This window comes from Cyclopterus lumpus, chromosome 23, assembly GCF_009769545.1.
Source record: "Cyclopterus lumpus isolate fCycLum1 chromosome 23, fCycLum1.pri, whole genome shotgun sequence".
In the NCBI taxonomy this organism is placed as follows: domain Eukaryota; kingdom Metazoa; phylum Chordata; class Actinopteri; order Perciformes; family Cyclopteridae; genus Cyclopterus; species Cyclopterus lumpus.
The window spans coordinates 4,146,268-4,166,222 of record NC_046988.1 but is presented as its reverse complement, the minus strand read 5'-3'; the positions used below and the strand labels follow the sequence as shown (position 1 = coordinate 4,166,222).

Sequence of the window (19,955 nt, the reverse complement as noted above, 5' to 3'; positions counted from 1 at the left end):
CTCCTTTCCAAAACTCTAGAGCGAGCTATCTTTAACCAAGTCTCCTCCTATCTCCACAGTAACAACCTTCTAGACCCTCACCAGTCTGGATTCATGGCCACTCAACAGAGACTGCCCTCCTTGCTGTCTCTGAGCAGCTTCACACTGCTAGAGCAGCCTCTCTCTCCTCTGTCCTTATCCTTCTAGACCTTTCCGCTGCCTTTGACACAGTGAACCACCAGATCCTTATTTCCTCCCTCCAGGACCTGGGTATCTCAGGCACCGCGCTCTCCCTCTTCTCATCCTACCTCACCGACCACACTTACCGGGTAACCTGGAGAGGATCTGTGTCTGAGCCTTGTCCTCTGACTACTGGGGTCCCTCAGGGTTCAGTCCTGGGTCCTTTTCTCTTCTCTCTGTACACCAACTCTCTCAGCTCTGTCATTCGCTCGCATGGCTTCACCTACCACAGCTACGCTGACGACACCCAATTGATCCTCTTGTTTCCCCAATCAGAAACACAGGTAGCAGCACGAATCTCTGCCTGTCTGACCGACATCTCTCAGTGGATGTCCGCACACCACCTGAAAATTAACCCGGACAAGACTGAACTTCTCTTCCTTCCAGGAAAAGGCTCTCCCACCCACGACCTGTCTATTACCTTCAACAACTCAGTGTTGGCTCCAACTCCGACTGCCAGGAACCTCGGAGTGACAGTCAACTCTCCCTGACTGCCAACATTACCGCAATAACACGCTCCTGTAGGTATATGCTGTACAACATCAGGAGAATACGACCTCTTCTCACTCAGAAGGTGGCACAGGTTCTGGTCCAGGCTCTGGTCATCTCACATCTCATCTCGCACTTTAGTAGCACTTAAATGTCTCTTTCTGATAGCACTTTGTAGTTTAACTTTATTGAAGAAATTGTACTTGCTTGATTCTTGTTGTTCTGAGTTTAGACTCATGGTTTAATGCACTTGTTTTAAGCCGCTTTGGATAAAAGCGGCAGCTAAATGACATGTAATGTAATGAATCATTCAAATGTTTGGTATTTTCTGTAAATTTAGCTTCACCCTGTGCGCATGCGCTCCCGCGAGATGGACGGAAGTTCCGTAGTGCGTGCGCAACTCCGCATACACCTACCAATCGCGTGGCTTCGTGGAAAACATAAACAGTTGAGAGCCGCCGATAACTTACGGTTGGCTGCTAACTTCGAAGCTTTTTCTCAAGGCACAAATACTATAAAAATGGACGTGGCCGTTAGCAAGTGAAGTGTGTAACAGTAGTGTTAGCCTAGCATGCTTGCAACGCTCGTTATTCAGGGTGTTACTCAGGTCTAATACGCGTTAGCACGCGTGAGCACTGTTTGATTCTGTTCTGTAAAGCGACAGCGGCGACTTGAAACAAGTTTTATTTTGGAAAGTCAGTCCGTAACGCTCGTCCCGCAGTTCTGTGACTAAGAGACGGATGCGCTGCACACGATAATGGAAGTGGCTGTTAAGGGTAAGTTCTTAAGTTAGTGAGCTAACTGCTAACTCACTAAACAAACTCCATGCATGTTCCCACTTTCCCTTCGTGTCATCTAGATTAGTGTATTTAGTGAAGTCAGTCCGACACTAGCTAGCTTACTTGACAATTGTCATAGCCATAAAAGGACAAACTCGGTGCTTTCTTTTTTAATTGTTAAGGGTGCAAAGGTATTTGGTGCTAATATTAAAACATGGCTCATAATTTCCACACTTATCTGATAAGGGTTGTAGTGGATTTCACTTTCTTAAATGGTTGCTCAATGGTTAAAGAAGTTCAGAAGGGAGCACCGATGTTAATGTACATTACGGAACTGGCTTATTGGGCTTTCCGTAGCACTTTAAAGATTGAGCCCTGACCATTAAATGTCAGATAGGAAGACTGAAGAATGGCTGCATTGCATAAGGAAAATCCTAATCCGGTGGTTCGTGTCGTGCTATAGTCACTGAGTGTTGTTTGCTGTTGTCGTTTCTCTAGGAAAAGCCAAAAGGAGGCACCTAAACGCAGGGGAGTGTGACGACTTGGGGCAAAGTGCAGAGGGCTCTAATACCCTCACCCAACCCCACACCGTCAACCACCTGCCGGTCACTCGCAACCCCAAACGGGGGCTGTATCCCAGGACACCCACCAAACGACGGAAGTGTGGTAATCTGCTCCAAATGTTTTGACAAAAGTGTACTTTAAGTAACGTTAAAAATAGATGGGTGGGGGAATATATATATATATATATATATATTTTTTTTTTTTCTTGCCCCTTGTACTCTCACATTTTGTCTTCACCAGGTAGAAAGTCATAAAGTTGTCACACTTTAAATATTTTTTCTTTCTCTCTCGCATGTCAGCATCTGCCTCAGGAAGTCCCGCCGGGCAACAGAAGGGCATCGACAACTTCTTCTCTGTGACAGGAGTCATCAGTTGCAGTCCGCACAAATCCCCCCAGCCCGGCTCGTCCACACGAACAAATAGACTCAACGGAAAGCTTTTTCCTGATGAAGAGCCGGGGGTTATGAAGGAGGAGGAGGAGGAGGAGGATGACAACGATGTCAGCCTGTTAGCTGCCCCGTTGGCAGCAAACCCTGAAGAAGAAGAGGAGGAGGAGGTTGACGATGTAAGCCTTTTAGCTGCAGAGTTGGTGCCAAAGGAGGAGGAGGACGACGACGCTGTGGATCATCTGGAGGGAATTACAGCAGAGATGTTTGGAGATGATGAATTTGACCGATGTGACCTTCATGACATGGAAGACGAAGTGGAGGCCCTGCCTGACACCCACTATGGGCTCCTGGGTAGCAGGAAAGTCTTGCTTGAGCCCCAGGGCTGCATGGATGATCTTCCAGAGGAGGTGCTGAGGCAAATACTGTGCCTCGTCCTGGCCCAGGACCTCTACCGCAGTGTCAGCCGTGTCTGCCATCACTGGAGGAACATCGTCCAGGACACAAAGGTGAAACCACAGAATTACATTAAGTTGCATATTAACAGGGGGGGAGGTTAAGTAGTTAAGTAACACAAGTGTGTAGTTGCTGGAGAAATGGCTTTTTAAGCAAGTTTCTCTATTTATAAAAGAATAGAATAATTTATCCGTGTCTTGTGGTTGGACATTGCCGTAATCGTGTCTTAAAGCTCACAAAATGTTTTGATGTTGTGCGTTTGTGTTCCATCGTGCAGTTCGTTCCCTTCAAGAAAAAATACTTCCGCTACATGATGAGGGAGAAGGAAACGGTGCGGGAGATCTGCTCCACCCTGAGGAACAGCGGCATCACAGATCCAGCATCATCACAGCACAGCATACGATACCTTGTTATGTAAGTCTGAATTTACTAAGGGACATTTATGCAACACCACATGCATCATTCTTTGTAGACTGAATGACCCATTCTAGAATTCAACTAAATGTATTGCATGTAATTGCCTAATGTAATTGCCTAACATGTAATTGCCTAAATGTATTGCACTAATTGCCCCTCCGTTCAATTAGTCTTTGTTTTCAGCTTGTTAACTAGCACTAAAATCTACTTTAGTGATATGACCTAAAGTCTGTCCACTGTTGTAGTCGCTGTAAAATCTATCCACCGGTGCATCACTGGCTTGGATTTTGACTGGGAAGACAAATATTGAACTGGTCACATTAAAACCACCAAAGTGAGCGCTCCAACTGAGCTAACAATTTATAGCAACAACATTTTTGGCTCGAGTAATGTCCGGACAACTCCAGTCATTAGTTTCTTTGGAATTTAAACCTAAATTCTGATCTTGGTGTCTTTGTGGATCAGAGCTTCATTGATCTGATTATATTAAATGAGAAATAACAAAAGTATGGGAAGGACAGCGTGCATAGATATTTAAACCGTCTCTGTTTTTTGGTCAGTTTAATGTCCCAGCATACGGCCGGAGAGCGGGCGAGGCCGGAGGACGTTCTGGAGCGTGTCAAGAAACATCGCCTTTTTCCTCAGGCCGAAGCCTCCATCAGATTACGTATTCCTGATATTCAGAAGTTGTACAACCTTGGGAATGAGGTATGATTCACAAATACACAAAGGTCCTCTGGTAATTGCAAGTAGAACATTCTGTTCACATCATTTGCGTCCAATCTTCAGGGTCCCAACCCGTACGCGGCCATGACGGTCATATTGATCCTGAGTGAGGGCGTCGGTGACGTGCAGGCTTTGGTGTCTCTGCTCACCGGCTGCCTGTCGAACACAGCCATCACCGAGTACCTCAGCCACATGGCCACAATGTTTCTCGCCTTAAAGAGGAGCAACATCAAGATTAGTAGCCGGTAAGAGCTGCAGGTGTCGGCGGCTTTTAATTCTCAACATGTTCCTCGTTGGCATCCTCGTGATTTCATTATTATAATAAAATGTTCTTGTCTCTCCAGGTTGCATTACAACATCTACTACATACTTCACTTGATGGCGAATGGACCCTTTTCTGTGCACTCCAGTCAGAATCAGTAAGGACCAAAATGCATTTGTGTCACTGATGTGCATGAAAAATATGCCAACAGGAAGTGGACTGGTAGTGGTGGAGATCGGAGTTTTACCCTTTTAACAGTCACCGTGTGTGTGTGTGTGTGTGTGTGTGTGTGTGTGTGTGTGTGTGTGTGTGTTTCTGCTAGGCGGCCTCAGATTCAGCTCACAGGAGAACAGCAGCAGATCCTCAGCCACGACGTCCAGGTGGACCATGTGGTCAAGATCGTGGCGTTTGCAGGTACAGTGGCAGAAACCATGACCGTCCACATTCTACTAAATAGTTTTACTTGGTTAAGAATTCACAAAAATCAAATGATTAAATATGTTGCGTTAAAACAACCAATCGGATCTGTTTATTGCCAACTAGGTTTTCACTCACGGAACTTTCAGTGTTTACTGTTACTCTATCTTTGGGTTACATGTCGGCTCTTGATGGAAAAATAGATTTAGTGAATAATTGTGAAACCTATCGTATCTGAAATTTGAGTCATTGTTTCTTTTTAAATGCATGTTGCAAGAACGTTTTTTTAAAACGGTTGAGAACAACAAATCAGTTTTGTGCCAGTGTTGCCGTGTCAGGTGTCAGAGGCCAGTGGCGTCGTAGCTTAACGGTCCGCGTTTTGTCCGCCACAGGTACAGGGAAGACGACCGCGTTGGTGAAGTACGCCGAGCAGCGGCCACACCTCCGCTTCCTGTATGTTGCCTTCAACAAGTCAGTGGCCAGTGAGGCGCAGCGCCGTTTCCCCAGCAACGTGGCCTGCAAGACCGTCCACTCGTTGGCCTTCGCCGACGTTGGGAGGAGGTGAGGAGTCTCCCCTTGGATGCTCTGTGTGTTCATGAATGCAGACGGTGGCACCGTTTTTTACTTTTCCATATTAAGTTTGATCCCTCGTGTATTTTGTACGCCAATTATGTAATAATATTTCTAAGCACCATCATTTTTGATGACTGATACTTTTGACGTCATTGTCTAGTTTTAGCTATACATTATAATTAGATGATTTAAACATGATACTGACAAACTTCCCAAATTACACATATGAGGAAAATGTTCAGAATGCGAGTCATCAGTTAAGCATTAAAAGCTCAAGTCCACTGAATTCTTCCCACCAAACCGTCCATGTTGACATCTGTTTGTTTATCTGTTGAATCACCGTGACTTGTTTTAAATGTCTGTGGTAACTTTTGTTTTGTGTCTTTCAATTGTAAAACCACAGGTACCATTTTCGTCGGAAGCTGACCAGTAACTTGAAGCCATTCGCCATCAGCTCTGTTCTGCCACATGGCCGCGGCGGCTACGCCAGGGCCAAGGTGGTCACCTCGACTCTCAACGCCTTCATGGCTTCACCGGACGAGGTCATCTCCCTCGAACACGTTCCCCACTTCCGCAAGGACGAGCGCAGAGAGACGGACATTATACTGAAGCCTGACAGGGAGGTATGTAGCGGCAGAAGACCACTTTAGTGATGAGCAAGAGCGGGAGCACTGCAAAGGTCACATTGAAACCATGTATTTCTTTTTTCTTTTCTTGTGCAATCCAAGCTTATTGCGCTTGAAGCGCAGAAGATCTGGAGCAAAATGAGCGAACTCAATGAAACCAAAATCGACGCCTACTACATGACCCACGATGGTATGCCAACTGCAAATGAGTTAAATGGATTTCAGTGCTTCTGTTCCAATATTGGGGGGGGATGTTGCACAGGTGGTCAACAAAACCTTTCCTCCTCAGGTTACCTGAAGTTATGGCAGCTCCAAGTCCCCAAGCCCTGCTTGTCCCACAAATACGACGTCCTTTTCATTGACGAGGCCCAGGACTGCACTCCGGGTAACGATGCCGTACCCGTTTACATAGTCCAAGGATTGTGGGAAAAGTCGTTTTTTTTATTTATTGTGTTCAACTTTGTGATGGCATCTTTCTTCTCTCTCTCTCTCTCTCCCTTCCTCAGTCATCTTGGATGTGCTTCTGTCACAGAGATGTGGGAAAATCCTGGTCGGAGATCCTCATCAGCAGATCTACACCTTCAGAGGAGCCGTCAATGCACTCAACACCGTTGACCACACACACATCTTCTACCTGACGCAGGTAGACACAAGCACGCACACGGCAGCATACTTGCACTACGGCTCCACAGGGGGGAGCCACTCACTGGAATCGTATGAACAAAACATACCATAACTGATACGGCTGCTGCGACATAATATGCCAGAAATATCAGTGACATAATGATGAGGGTTGGTTGAGAGTGCATTGAGAAAATGTGCTTCTCATCAACATTATAATAGTAGAATATTAGAATAGTCTAATAGTAGAAACAAACAAAATATATACTGAAATTCCTAAACATTTCTAAAGTCCACATACATACCTACAATATAGAGAATGAGATGATTATTATTTTGATTGGCAAATCAACACAATTAAAAAAGGCTTTGCAAATCTATTTTTAAATAACAATATTTGAAAACAATGATTATGGTTATTGTGGTGAAAATGTATCTTTCCTGCTGTTTAAAGGTGAAATTATGACTATTGTACAACTGAACTTCTCTATGAAATACTGTATAATAATTTAAAGAGTGAGACTATATAGAGAGTGAGCACATGGTTGGGCAGACATGCATTGGGTGAGGAGATTATGCATTTGTATCTTGGGATGTGTATTGAGACTTCCTGTCTGTTCTCCTTTTGTAGTGGAACACTTTCGAAGACAGAAAAGAAAAGAGGATATGCATGCATGATATCTGCTGCATGAAACGCGAGTCACATATGGCAGTCTCCGCTATTTAATTATATGAGAATATAACATTATCAAAATAAATGTCTACAATACTGTCTGTATATAGCACACAAAAGATTCGAAAAGAGGCGTGCTAACATTCTGGCCATGAATGTTTGTCAAAATCTGTCATAAATTGATCAAATTAGAACATACATCATGCACATTTAAATCTGAAGTAGGCTCAGCCTTCTCTCTCCTGTAATTGCGGCATAACACAGCATGAAGCTTAAAGTGGTCCTGATAACCTAATAAGGTCTTACCACATAAACGGGGAAGAGTGTGACTTCATTCTCTACTCGGGACGCCAGTACCCACTGTATCGTTACATAGCAAATAGTTGTTTTATTAATATTCTGAATGTAGTGTATACAATTGTTGTGACTCTCAGCAGTTCAGTGTGAATCAGAAAAATGAACCCGCACGCCACTGATGTGTCTGTTCAGAGCTTCCGGTTCGGTGCCGAGATCGCCTACGTGGGCGCCACCATCCTCGAAGTGTGCAAGGGAGTGCAGAAGATTCTCGTGGGAGGGAAGCAAAGAGGTAACCGCCGCACACTTCAAAACATGGCGTTTGGCTTGGGAACGCGTCGGGTTCTTCAAAAGTTGACGCTGCACGTCCGTTGCACAGGCGGTGTGTGTGACGAGACTGCGGACGACGTCGGAGCGGCTCTGAAGGCGGGCGTCAGTCTTTGCCCGGGGAAGACGGCCATCCTGTCGAGGTGCAACATCAGTGTTTTCAGCGAAGCCGTCCGGCTCACCGACACCAACCCGCAGTGCCGGATCCACTTCATCGGAGTGAGTACATACTGACCGGCACGATGAGGGAAGTAATGGCAAGCAGAGTTTATCGGGCACTCACAGGTCCGTCTTTCCCTTCAGGGTGTCAACGGTATCGGCCTGAACCGGATCCTGGACATCTGGCAGCTGATGGAGGGGGCACAATGTGAGATTCATACAAATGTTTACTAGAAATTATCTCTGTTTCAGAATATTATAACCCGTACTTTTTTTTTCTTCTTTTATATACTGACCCTTTTGAGATAAATGTTGAATTTGCTCTTCCTTCAGTCATCAGGGATCCGTTGATCCGCTGCTTCGCCAAGAAAAAACCGAATGCCTTCTGTGCCTTGAAGAAGTACGTCCAACAGACCGAGGACTTGGAGCTGGAAGCCAAACTCAACATCGTTGAGAAATACGGAAAGCGCATCCCCGAGCTGGCGAAGCGGCTGGAAAGGTGCTTCGAAGAGAATTTCCACAAAGCAGGTGCAAACCGGTTTTAATCAATTCCTTATCACATACGACTTATTGCTCTCAAAAGTATTCACGTGACAAACATCCAAAATGCGATGTGAAATCATGAAATAAATCAAATGAATACCATCATGGTATGTTTAATATACCTTTTTTTCTTTTCTTATTGTGATGCTGTAGTATATATATATATATATATATATATATATATATATATATATATATATATATATATATATATATATATATATATATATATATTAAAATATTTTTTTTAAAACTAGGGCTGGGCACGTTAACGCGTTATTAACGTAATCCATTAACGCCGACAATAATTTCATCATGCGTTAACGCTTTTTTTTTTTCTTTTTGCATTTGGCAGGGCTTAATGCTGCTGCGCACATTGACCGAGAATATGGAGAAATGCACTTTTAAATGGACATTTTCATTTAAAATCTCTACCAGAATAAAAGCAAAGTTATTTGTAACCACTGTAAACTGGAGTTATCTTATCACCGGAGGACTATGAGCATGAAGTACGTCTTAAAGGCGTTACGCAGCATTGAAACAACCAGTGGGGCGAAACTTCGTGAGACTACTGCGGCGTGCGGGAGAACTGTCGATAAACCAAACGCAGGAACAATGAACAACTGCCTCGGCCAAGAGGAGAGCAGCGGACTGCAGACAGATTCCTGCAGAGGAAGATGTCCGTCTGAGGACCGTCCTCATGCTGCGATCACACCAAACGCGTTGCGAATATTTGTGTGAATGCAGCATTAGAAACACAACGAAAGACGGCGCGTATGAGCCTCAAGACGCACCGTTGATTTGTATGAAACGGAGCGGACTACAAAGATGGCGGCGGGGTCAGTGTAACTGCTTTATTTTTTCAGAGGCTTTACAGACTAAAAAGTCCCCTGCACAGTAAATTACAGGTGTGTTGTTTTTTTGTGCTAGACCTGTTCAGAATTTTTTTTAAACCGATTTTATATTCTTCATGTTAACTTGCTGTTGCTCCCAGAGTGCCTGTTATATTGTTCTGATAACATTACTTTAAAATAAAAGCGTGCAATACACTAGTTTTTAATTCATTCTTGAATTTTGCGCATAATGCGATTAATCACAGAAAAATAATGCGATTAATCAATTTAAATTTGTTCATCTTTTGCCCAGCTCTAATAAAAACGGATCGCAAATTTCATAAAAACAAAAAGAAAGCAATTTACTAAAAGGTGGGTGGGACACTGGAGGGGAGTGAATGGTGTATTTATCTGGCACTATTTTCTGCAGCAGGTGTCATAGTTTCTGGAGCACAGAGTATTAAGAGCCGGCCGGCTGTGGTTAAACACACAATTCTAATTAGTAAGATCAATTAATTTGTTGGTTCTGGTCTTTTCATTGGAATTTAAACATTAAGAAAAATGTATAATTCTGCCTTTTTAAAGTGTTTTTTAGTGTGTTTTGTTATATATAACTTTATTTATTTCCCCTTGTTTTCACCAGTACATTAAAAAATTTATATTTTCTTGTAAAACAATATATTTCATATGTATTTCTTTCTACTCTTATCATGCACTCATCGGTAGCAACATGTGACTGTTTTGTTCCAGACTTCATACTGGGAACTGTGCACAAGGCCAAAGGTCTGGAGTTCGACACCGTGATGGTCACCGATGACTTTGCCAAGATTCCCCCCTCAAAGAACAACCGGCGCTTCTCGTTCTGTACGTTTTTCTTTTCCTTTTTACATAGATTTTACACTGTAGGTTCTTTGGTAGACACACTTTCCACGGAGGAAGTGTGTCTGATATCTCTTGAGTTTTGGGGTTGCTTTCCTGTTTAGTTCTGTTGGAGGGCCAATATATGAACCAATGTGAAGCTATTGCAGATTTTAAATCTATATTTCTGCTCAGGTAATATTCCGGACGATGAGTGGAACCTGCTGTATGTGGCGGTGACTCGTGCCAAGAGCTCTCTGATCATCACCGAGTCCATCCGCCGCATCCTCACGGTGGCTGGGGTAAGACTTAATGACACACTCCGATCACAGCCACTGTTCATGCTTGTGTTGTTGGAATGCTGTGACGTCTGCGCATGACAACTCAAACTAAATCACAAGATATTTATTCAGTTTTTTTCATTTCCATTTCTTCTTTGGTCACCAGCCAGTTTTTCCTCTTGTGAAATAAAGTGTGCCATCATTCTGCGTCAGGATCTTAGTGGCTGTGTGTTAAAGAGAAGTACGACGTTGCTGTGCTTTTGTCAATGGTCCACACACACACACACACACACACACACACACACACACACACACACACACACACACACACACACACGCTCCAGTTTTCTATGAGGAGGCTCCTTACTGAAAATTTCTGTAGCACCAGCACAACATTTAGTTCTTATTTGTTTTTCCTCCATCTTAATTGGGGTTTTTTTATTTCTTTTTTTTAAGAGAAACTAATTAAGTAAAATAAAGCTACTTTTAAACAAACACAATAATACTTTGCGTGGTCAGGTCTTATGGGCTTTTCCTGTAAAGGGACCATGTGGTGATGTGTTCCAAATCCTTTCACTGTTTTACTGTAAAGCACTTTGTCTTTCAAAGGTCTCTCCTCCCCTGCACGAGTCTGCCAATGATGACTCATCTCTTTTTTTTACTAGGAATTAATGCATTCCTTGGCCTGCACGACACAGTCTGTGTGTTTGTGTGCGCCATATTAAGCTCACGATGAATGCAGTTGGCGCACCCTTTAGTTGATGTGGACGTGGCACACGCACAAATTCTCGCTCCCTCTTGGTGTCTCGCATGATGTACAATCATGTTATTAAATAAAAACAGGGGGCATATCTGACACTGGTGCTCCTGATTACAAAATGTAGTCTCCAGAAAAAAGCCTCAAAAGATGACCACATGGTCGCAGTCGGAGCCCTTTATGACATTCCACAGAGCAGATGTGGTGAATCGGGACTCGCTGAAGTCACATGGGGAAGTAAGGACCAAACTGAAGCAGACTTTGTGTGCACTCAACTGTTTGGACTTCTCTTTTCTTGTTCCTGTGTCGGTCATGTGTGTTTTTTCGGTACGGAGTTACTGCATAAAATGGTAAAAGGACAAATCAGGGTGAAGCGTCTTGCCCAAGGGCACATCAGCATGGACTAGCGAGGCCGAGGATCGAACCGCCAATCCTTTAGTTGAAGGATGACCCTGCTCTACCACTGAGCCACACTTGCCCATTTAAAAGATGCCAGATTCAATCCCCACCCCCAGCTGCTTGGCCTCCAGACCTTCTCAAACGGTTGCGAGAACTGGTCTCCCAAACGTTTTGCTCAAATTTGATAATAACTTCCTGTCGTCTCCAGGAATACTTCCTGAAGTCGGAGATGCCCAGCACCTTGGCGGCGGCTGGTGATCCGCTCCCGTGCTGCGTCTCACACTGCCCCAACTGCACCACGCCCGGCTCGGCGTTCATCATGTGCAAACGGGAGCTGAAATGTGTAAGACTCAACTCCTCGCTAAGATATAACTAGCTAGTAGTCTAATGCGTACACACATATACAGGGATCCATTTTTACTGATCTGAGTCATTGCTTGCAATAACTTTCATGTTTAATTCTCCCTCTCGTGTCCTCGTCCAGTCCGACGGTGTGTCTGCCGGCGGCCCCTTGTGCGAGAGATGCGTGTGGACGCGCATCGGATCGACGGCCTTCCTCATGACAGACGACGTGCTCTCGATGGCTGAAATGCCACAAATACTCGGCCAGCACGACCAACCCATGCTCATGGAGCTTTTCTAGCGCCGCTCGTCTTTAAGGACTACGAAGTAAACAACAAAAAACATTTTTTGCGTTGATGGGGTAAAAGGACTTTTAATAGCCAATAATGTAACACTAGGTGTTCGCTGATAACACTGAAACGGACTGAAAATCGTGTGTGTGTGTGTGTGTGTGTGTGTGTTTTCTCTTTTTAAGTGAGCCAAAAGAAATCGGATGTTGTAATATCCAGTTGAGATTCCTGTTTTAAAACACCTCCCAGAGGCCATTAGTAGGACTGAGGTTTCATTGGAGAGCACTGTAGGATTGTGTGTTGAATGTTAAATAAATAAAAATCCAAAAAGATTAGTTTTTTAATTTACTTTTTTTGAAGTAACTAACAAGATCAAACTTGCATTGGAACACCAGTCTACTGCTGATGGAAGGAGAGTACACGTGTGCTGTGGTAGCAGTTGGACAGATGGCAGTGGGATTTATTCTGTCCCAAGATCTTCCTTCCAAACAGCTGCTTCCTATTAGCATCTTCCTTCCAAACAGCTGCTTCCTATTAGCATCCACTTCGTGGGAACAAGCAGCGTCTCGGCTAATGGCCAATACCTCCAAGAGCCTTTCAGCTCACGTAACGGAAACGAGTGACTTGTCTGTCCGGAAGTATTTAATGCTGGCAACCACATTATTTAAAAACATTTTTTTATCATGACTAGAAGATATATACGTGTGTATGTGACCAGCTATGACTGGAAAATGTTTAGTTTTTTTGTATTGCGCACTATTTTAGTCAAATAACTTAATCACATGGGGAAATGAAATGAGGGGGAATGATGTTACTCTTGTCCGTGTCTAAATAGTTCTGACCTTAATTTCCAACACATGGCTAATGTTTTTGAAAGATTTTTTTTATTTTATATTAATAATCATTCAAACAGACGGTGCTGAGCAATACAAAAGGGACCACATACAGTTAGGGACCACAACAATCAGGCGTCTGGAAATGAGACAGTTCAATAATAGTCATACATTGATATAGTGTCACAGGCATCTGAGGGATATCTATTCTGTATTCAGGTAGTTGTAAAAGCTAACAATTGCTGCCAGAATATATACTTTACGTCATGAGAATACATAATGTGGAAGCTTTAAGAGAAGAAAGCATTCAAAACAAAGTGAGAAGTGGGGAAGTGGGGTGGTAACTTCCTCCTCTGTTATCATTCATCATGGTACAAGTGGCCACTGTCTAAATTCTGCGGGAGCAAACTGCAAACAACTTGTTACATTTAGGCTATTTCCCAACTAACAGCTCCGTCTTTGGGCCACCCTGGTTATCCGAGATGATACATGTCCCCCACAGTTGACACAGTATACAATTTTCATATTCAATTATTTTGACTAAAATAATTCATGTTCAATCTTTGTGCTATCTAGAACAATTGCAAAAAAAAGAAATCACCATAAAGCTATCTCAAATTCATCTTAAACTTTGTTTATTGTGCAAATTACGAGTGTAGGTCTGTAACAAAAACATATATATATGAAGTAATTTAAGAGATGCTGTATTATTGACAATATAGTCATGTGTTTTATTGTCAATATCTATATTTCTGACCCTTTTAAAAAGTGAAAGATCAGTTTGTTTATGATGTGGGTGAAGTGACCCTTCTCATCGACGGGGCTGGACACAGAAGCACTCAAACACAGAGGGCAGTGTCCTTGGCTCAGTACCAACAGCTAACATGTACACAGCTAAACAAACAAGTAGGCCTCCGGTTCAACAATGAGCTCAGTAAACCAAAGATGAGATGATACGATGAAGCCCTCGTGCTCGGCTCCTAACTGAAGCTAAGCAGACTAGCCACCGTAAGCTAGTTAGCCTAGCTTAGCTCACAACTTGCCATGCTAACCTTTAGTTCTTTAGGTAGCTACCTAGCTAGCCTGCTAAGATGAAGAATGAATAAAATAAGTTATTTGTATATATTTTTAACATAGTTAGTTTGATTATTGCTCCAATTATTTTAGTTCTGCCTCTGACAAATGGTGAAACACAGCTCGGCCAACGTGAATCTATTGCCTGCTCTTACAAAATATCAGTCTTTTCATTTCCTGTTTGCTCACAAACATGTTAACTCCTGAATACTCCAGCTTATCGATTTCCAAAGATACAACTTGAGTAGACTAAAGGAAACCGTTGGAGTTACTCTCCGTTCTTTAGTGTCAATCATTCCAATGAAAAACCAGGAATTAGTCCGTCTCTCAAAGCCTTCCTCTGAGCCACTTCTTGGCACCAGAAGTGGCTCAGAGGAAGGCTAAATAGCTCCCTATAACAGTTGGGCACAACTTTTTCTATTTGGTAGTAGTATATTTTAGTTTAGTAGGGTACAGGTGTGTTTTTAATCGCTTTTAGGGAACAATGGCGCTCTATTGCACAAAGCCATGTGAGCTTTATGAGGCTTTGTCTAAACAGAACAGACTTGTTGGGGGGATTAATTAATTGTTGGGTTTAGCATTTTCATAGGATTTAAATTACAACAAGAACATACATTGTTTTTGTGCTATCATGCTCTTTGGTAATACCGAAAGAATACCGAAAGAATATCAAATGGGTTCTTCACTGCGCGGGGACGATCCCACGAGCTCCGGTTCGGCTCCATCGCTGAGCTCTGTGACGGCGGCGGGTCAAACCCCACGACGCCTGTTCAATGCTCGGATTGAACATTATTCATGGGAAACTGTTCTTCTGGCATCTCTTGTGGGATGGCGCTTTTTGACCTCCTTCAGCAAAAAGAGAGCAGTGATGAGCTCACGATAAGTGAAACGATACGCGGGAACTGCAGTGTGATCTCTGATAGGTAAAACAGGCAAACTGCAAATAAAATAAATTTCTGCCACCACAGAAAAGGAAAGTTTGGTGCGACATAATTCCACATGTACAAATGATTTGTCCAATCAAAGCCTCTGTAATGCTCTGCCCGTCGCTCACCTTTTATAACAAAAGAAGCTGATTCCGATCAAAGCACAGACGATCGCCGCTGAAGCAAAACCGATCCCCGCTGCCGATCAGAGAGAGATACTCAACATGAAATCAAGCGTACGTTACCAGCCTGCCTTTTACCACGAACGGGTACAAAAACAGAGGGGGAGCTTACTGCGGACGCCGGTTAATGTTGCTGTTGTCTGGTGCGTCGCTTCGGTCTCCCTCACATTTTCTTCTGTTCCTGTGAAAAAAAAAGACAAGTCAGTTATTCATGAGGCGGTTCACAGTGGCAGACGAGGGCAGTGCGAGTTGTACATAAAGGGTGATCGATCATATGACATTCCCCAATGTCATCCAGGTTTTCTTATAAGAACCCATATTTGGAAACAACTGGGTCCATGTATGTGTTGTTGTGATTTTTTAAAATTTATTATAGATTTGTGTAAGCTTGAAAGAAATGAATAAATAAACACCGGGCACAGAGCGAGCAAAAGTCAATCCAGCAGAATAAATAAGATGGAAAAATGGATAAAATCTTGGTCTCCAGCACCAAAAACCTGTGTGCTGTACAACAAGAAAAAGTTCAAGTGAGTTTGAAAGACAATAAATAACAAAAGATAGAAATGAACTATTACGAAATACATTTTCTTATGAAATGTTCTCAGTTAGGAAACAATGACTGACATTACCATGTAATTTGATCAATTTAAATACAACTATATATATATATATATATATATATATATATATATATATATATATATATTATTTTGGGGGAGTTTTTCCTGATCCGATGTGAGGTCCTGGGACAGGGATGTCATATGTGTACAGATTGTAAAGCCCTCTGAGGCAAATTTGTCATTTGTGATATTGGGCTATACAAAATAAACTGAATTGAATTGAATATATCAGCATTGCATGCATGACTCAAGCTATTTACCCTGTGAGCGGCCCGACAGGGCCTGCAGAGGCGATGTGGCCTCCGCCTTGTCTGGCTCTGCAGAAACTGAGGCCGAGGGGCTCAAACTCTGGGCCATCTGTGGGCTGGAGGGAGCTGCTGCTGATAATAAAACACTATGAGGTTTATCACATTAAGTCTCAGTATTTTGCCAAAGTATTATTTAGTTTACTTTGACTTTTAAAAGAGTGACTTTTTAAAATTGGATACATGTGTGTGACCTCTTTCCTATCATATGTAATTGTTAATGAAAGATATGTATGAGAGCAACTTTTAAGTATTTTGAACCACTACGTAACCATGAGTACATCCTTCCAGTATAATACCGCCATTGCACAGTCTAATTCCATTGAAATAGGTTTATTAAGTTTGAGCAGTAAAAAAAAAGAGAAATTCCCCTTGCCGGATTAATAAAGTAACTATCTATCTATCTTTCTATCTGTATGACCATTATATAGACCATTTTCAGGATGGACATCTCGACTAACTAATGCCATTAATATAATGGCTAAGATACATTTAGGTTTTCTGTGTGAAAGAATGTATCTTTGTGCTTATAATATTATGCTATGAATACAGTTTGTCAGAATCAAATAACCAGTCAGGTCTTGTCGAACGAGCGCTTTCACACAGAACTAAATGACGTTACGACGAACTGCCACTTCAATAACTTGCAAAATGACTTTCTAAATTGAAAAATACATGTGCAAGTCATGGCACAATTCAAACAACATTATTATTTTTTTAAGTGTCTCTCTATGGTGAATACCGTATATGTTTTTCTCTGCAGCAACATATCATCCTGCCATTTCAGTTTCATCATTAGTAGCCCACTTATTTATTATTAGTGATACTGTACTTTTTTCATGCACATACAGAACTCACTGACTGTGGTAGCAATGGTGAAGTCATGGGGAATATCAGTGTGACCCTCTGCAAGATTAGACCATTATTAATCATAAATATGACACATTTTACAACTGTACTGTGTACATGTATTCTAGAGTGTGTGTTAGAGCCAACACTTACTTGTTACTGTGCTCTCTAGTGGTTGTGTTGTGGTTGTGTTTGGGTCAGCTGAAACACAATGAATAAGAAGATGAGCAGTTTGTTCATCATATGATATCATATCATGAGTGTAAATAAGTTACAAAAAGCACCAACAGTTTCCTGATGCTTTGAGTACCTCAGACTGTATGCCGATGATGTACTGCTCTTTGTCTCAAAGCCCCTCCTTTGCTTCCCACCCTCCTAAACATCTTCAATAATTGTAGTCAGATCTTGTGAAATGAAATGTATTCACTTGGTCGAACATCCAACAATCTTCCAGCAGTTATCAAGTTATGTATTTATTATACATAGAACCAAATTCAGTGATCACACGTTGCTTAAAGTGAAATCTGCACGGTCATCAAACTGCTTCTGGTGCGCTCAAAATGCTTCGGGTGCATTTTTCATATGGTCTATGAAAAAGATGGAGTGAAAATATAGGAGTGGGGGTTTGGTGCAAAATAGATGCTCCTATTCGTTGTGCTCTGTCTGCTTTAACATTATCTTATTTCATCATTAGTAGCCTACATATTTATTATTAGTTACAAAAAAAAGAAAAGTTTATGCAATTACTGGGGTGGTAATGTTGGAGTTATATGCTTTAGTTTTAATATCTGTATGACTCTCTGCACGATCTGACCAGCATTAATCATGAATGTGAAACATATATTAAAAGTATTTTAGAGTTCAGAGTTAGAGCCGACACTTACTCGTTACTGTGCTGCTTGGTGGTTGTTGTATGGTTCTGTTTGGGTCAGCTGAAACAGAACAAATAAGAAGTTTGTTCATCATCTAAAATCATATCATCTTGAGTATGAACAAGCTACCAAAAAAAAACATCAGCCCTCGTTTGAAACGCTGGCTTTTCTAAATGGATGTTTTGAGTAACTCAGTATGTATGCCGATGATATACTGCTCTTTCTCTTGAATGTCACTCCGTTTCTACCCGCCCTCCGGAAAAGATGCTCCCATTTATTGTTCTTTTCCAGCTTTAAGATGATCATATTTTGGAATGTGTACTTAAGATAAGGACTGTACCGAATAACTTGGACATTTGAGTACAAAATCCACATGGGAATGCTCCCTCTTTGCATTTCTTGTTTGTGGTAATTTTTTTAGGCATTCTGGATGCTCAAATTTCAGCTAAACCTGAGACTACAGCGGGTGTACGTGAACAATGTTTGTGTGCAACAGATCTTTCTCACACAGGTATTTGGAGCTGGTTGCCATGGCGAAATAGAAGGGCCCACAGGTAATGACTCCCTACTTGCCGATGCTGCTTAGGGTGCAGGTGATCTGGCATTCATCCCATCGCTCCTTTCTGATTTAAATTCTAGTGGACTTTCTTTCTTTTTTTTAATAATAGCTGCTTCCGTTTTGGATTTGCTTCTGAATTCAGATCCCAAAACAAGGGACATAAAAGCCCTAACATATTTACATGTTCAAATGAGATTCCCATGGACCTAGCACTAGAAAAGGCCAAGCTCTCCCCACTGGATGGTGGATGATGTGAACAACAAATACAATCTTACGTATACACTTGAGGCTGATGTTGAGCGGGGACCAATGTGGAGAACCGTTGCCATCTTGCTTGCACTTTATGAAATTGGAAGTTCCCGCCTTCCTCAAGTTGGGATCTTTGCACGTGTAGCGAAAAGTCTCGCTAATCTGGTAGCAGTTCTTTGCTGGCGGTTGAGTGTCATTCCTACTGGAAATTTCTGGACATGGACACATTTTTTTGTCTGGAAGATAAAAACATCATGTGGCAAAATTACAATATAGAGCTAGCAACAAGAGAAACAATGAATATAGTTCACTTTATATATTGTTTTATTATTATTATTATTACTAGTAGTAGTTAGTTTCCGCCTCTGCAGAACTACGAAAAAAAGTAAGTAAGTCATTTTGTAAGGCGATTCTGCGTCATTGGGTATAACATCATAATCTGTTTTATAGTACATTTATGCCTAGATTACTCTGTAACACATTAACAAAAGGCCAAAGGAGTAGCTCTCTCTTCAAACTCTGTTTAACAGGATCCAAAAGGATCCATTACATTACATTAAGCTGACGCTTTTATCCAAAGCGACTTACAACCATGTTATCTTCATACACTGTAGAACAGCTACAGGGTTAAGTGTCTTGCTCAAGGACACATCGACTAGGGCGGGGATTGAACCGCCAACCCCCTGATTGAAAGACGGACCTGCTGTTGAGTTCTGAACATAATCAAATATGTGTGAATATATGTTGTCACTCACCGCTGGAGCAGCGCGCAGCCCCGAGCAGACAGATCAGCACACCCAGGTACATCGGACACTCTAAACATGTTCACCAAGTAAACCATGGCCGGGTACAGATCACCCTCGCTGCTCCTCGGGTTCTGCCTCTCACTTTCGCTTTAATCGCCACTCCTCTTCGCCACAGACTGATGTAACGCGTCAGCGAAGAGGTGAATCACGTGGTGTATAGTAACGCGACACACCTCGGCCCACACCGGCCCACGTTGTTCTCCCTCCACTCGAGCCAACACATACGACGATAATACATGTTGCGTTATAACGACGGAGCAGAACTGCCATTAAAAGAAAGAAAGAAGAAGAAGCACTTCTCCGTGTTTTTATGGCGCAAAAGAGCCAAGTACATTATATTGTGATATATATTTGTAAAGTCATCCAGCCGCTAGGTGGCGCCAGAGTGC

The 19,955-nt window shown here is 42.4% G+C and overlaps 2 protein-coding genes across 7 annotated transcripts; one reads left to right on the top strand and one right to left on the bottom strand.

The window, feature by feature from the left end:
* The first annotated feature begins 1,085 nt into the window (after positions 1-1,085).
* fbxo18 (F-box DNA helicase 1) lies at positions 1,086-12,607 on the top strand. Its single transcript, XM_034526619.1, has 21 exons — positions 1,086-1,484; positions 1,986-2,153; positions 2,351-2,946; positions 3,171-3,307; positions 3,871-4,018; positions 4,100-4,281; positions 4,381-4,455; positions 4,621-4,712; positions 5,108-5,276; positions 5,692-5,911; positions 6,017-6,104; positions 6,204-6,299; positions 6,421-6,557; positions 7,698-7,794; positions 7,882-8,048; positions 8,133-8,196; positions 8,322-8,516; positions 10,115-10,228; positions 10,418-10,524; positions 11,868-12,002; positions 12,144-12,607. The coding sequence occupies exons 1-21, from the start codon at positions 1,466-1,468 to the stop codon at positions 12,300-12,302; spliced, it is 3,165 nt and encodes a 1,054-aa protein (XP_034382510.1). The 5' UTR covers positions 1,086-1,465; the 3' UTR covers positions 12,303-12,607.
* Positions 12,608-13,737: 1,130 nt separating this feature from the next.
* Positions 13,738-19,861, bottom strand: LOC117726059 (dual specificity protein kinase shkD-like). 6 transcript variants are annotated; one of them, XM_034526082.1, is made up of 9 exons: positions 19,516-19,861; positions 18,787-18,996; positions 17,965-18,012; positions 17,234-17,281; positions 17,081-17,137; positions 16,187-16,306; positions 15,419-15,487; positions 15,253-15,322; positions 13,738-15,044 (listed from the first exon to the last, which is right to left on the bottom strand). In XM_034526082.1, the coding sequence occupies exons 1-9, from the start codon at positions 19,565-19,567 to the stop codon at positions 14,969-14,971; spliced, it is 750 nt and encodes a 249-aa protein (XP_034381973.1). In that variant the 5' UTR covers positions 19,568-19,861; the 3' UTR covers positions 13,738-14,968. The 6 variants fall into 6 exon arrangements, with proteins under 6 accessions (XP_034381973.1, XP_034381974.1, XP_034381975.1 ...); XM_034526083.1 differs by having other exon boundaries at positions 16,187-16,303; XM_034526084.1 differs by having other exon boundaries at positions 17,090-17,137; positions 19,516-19,860.
* Between the last annotated feature and the right edge of the window lie 94 nt (positions 19,862-19,955).

Bases quoted from the DNA above. Each gene is read 5' to 3' on its own strand.
- fbxo18 (XM_034526619.1), top strand. The intron at 4,456-4,620 runs GTAAGGACCAAA...TGTTTCTGCTAG, and splicing joins GTGCACTCCAGTCAGAATCA to GCGGCCTCAGATTCAGCTCA. The intron at 8,517-10,114 runs GTGCAAACCGGT...GTTTTGTTCCAG, and splicing joins AGAGAATTTCCACAAAGCAG to ACTTCATACTGGGAACTGTG.
- LOC117726059 (XM_034526082.1), bottom strand. From the start codon at position 19,567: ATGTACCTGGGTGTGCTGATCTGTCTGCTCGGGGCTGCGCGCTGCTCC. The intron at 18,013-18,786 runs GTAAGATTGTAT...GTTCTGTTTCAG, and splicing joins CATCAGCCTCAAGTGTATAC to CTGACCCAAACAGAACCATA. The intron at 16,307-17,080 runs GTATGTGCATGA...TTTTATTATCAG, and splicing joins TACCACAGTCAGTGAGTTCT to CAGCAGCTCCCTCCAGCCCA.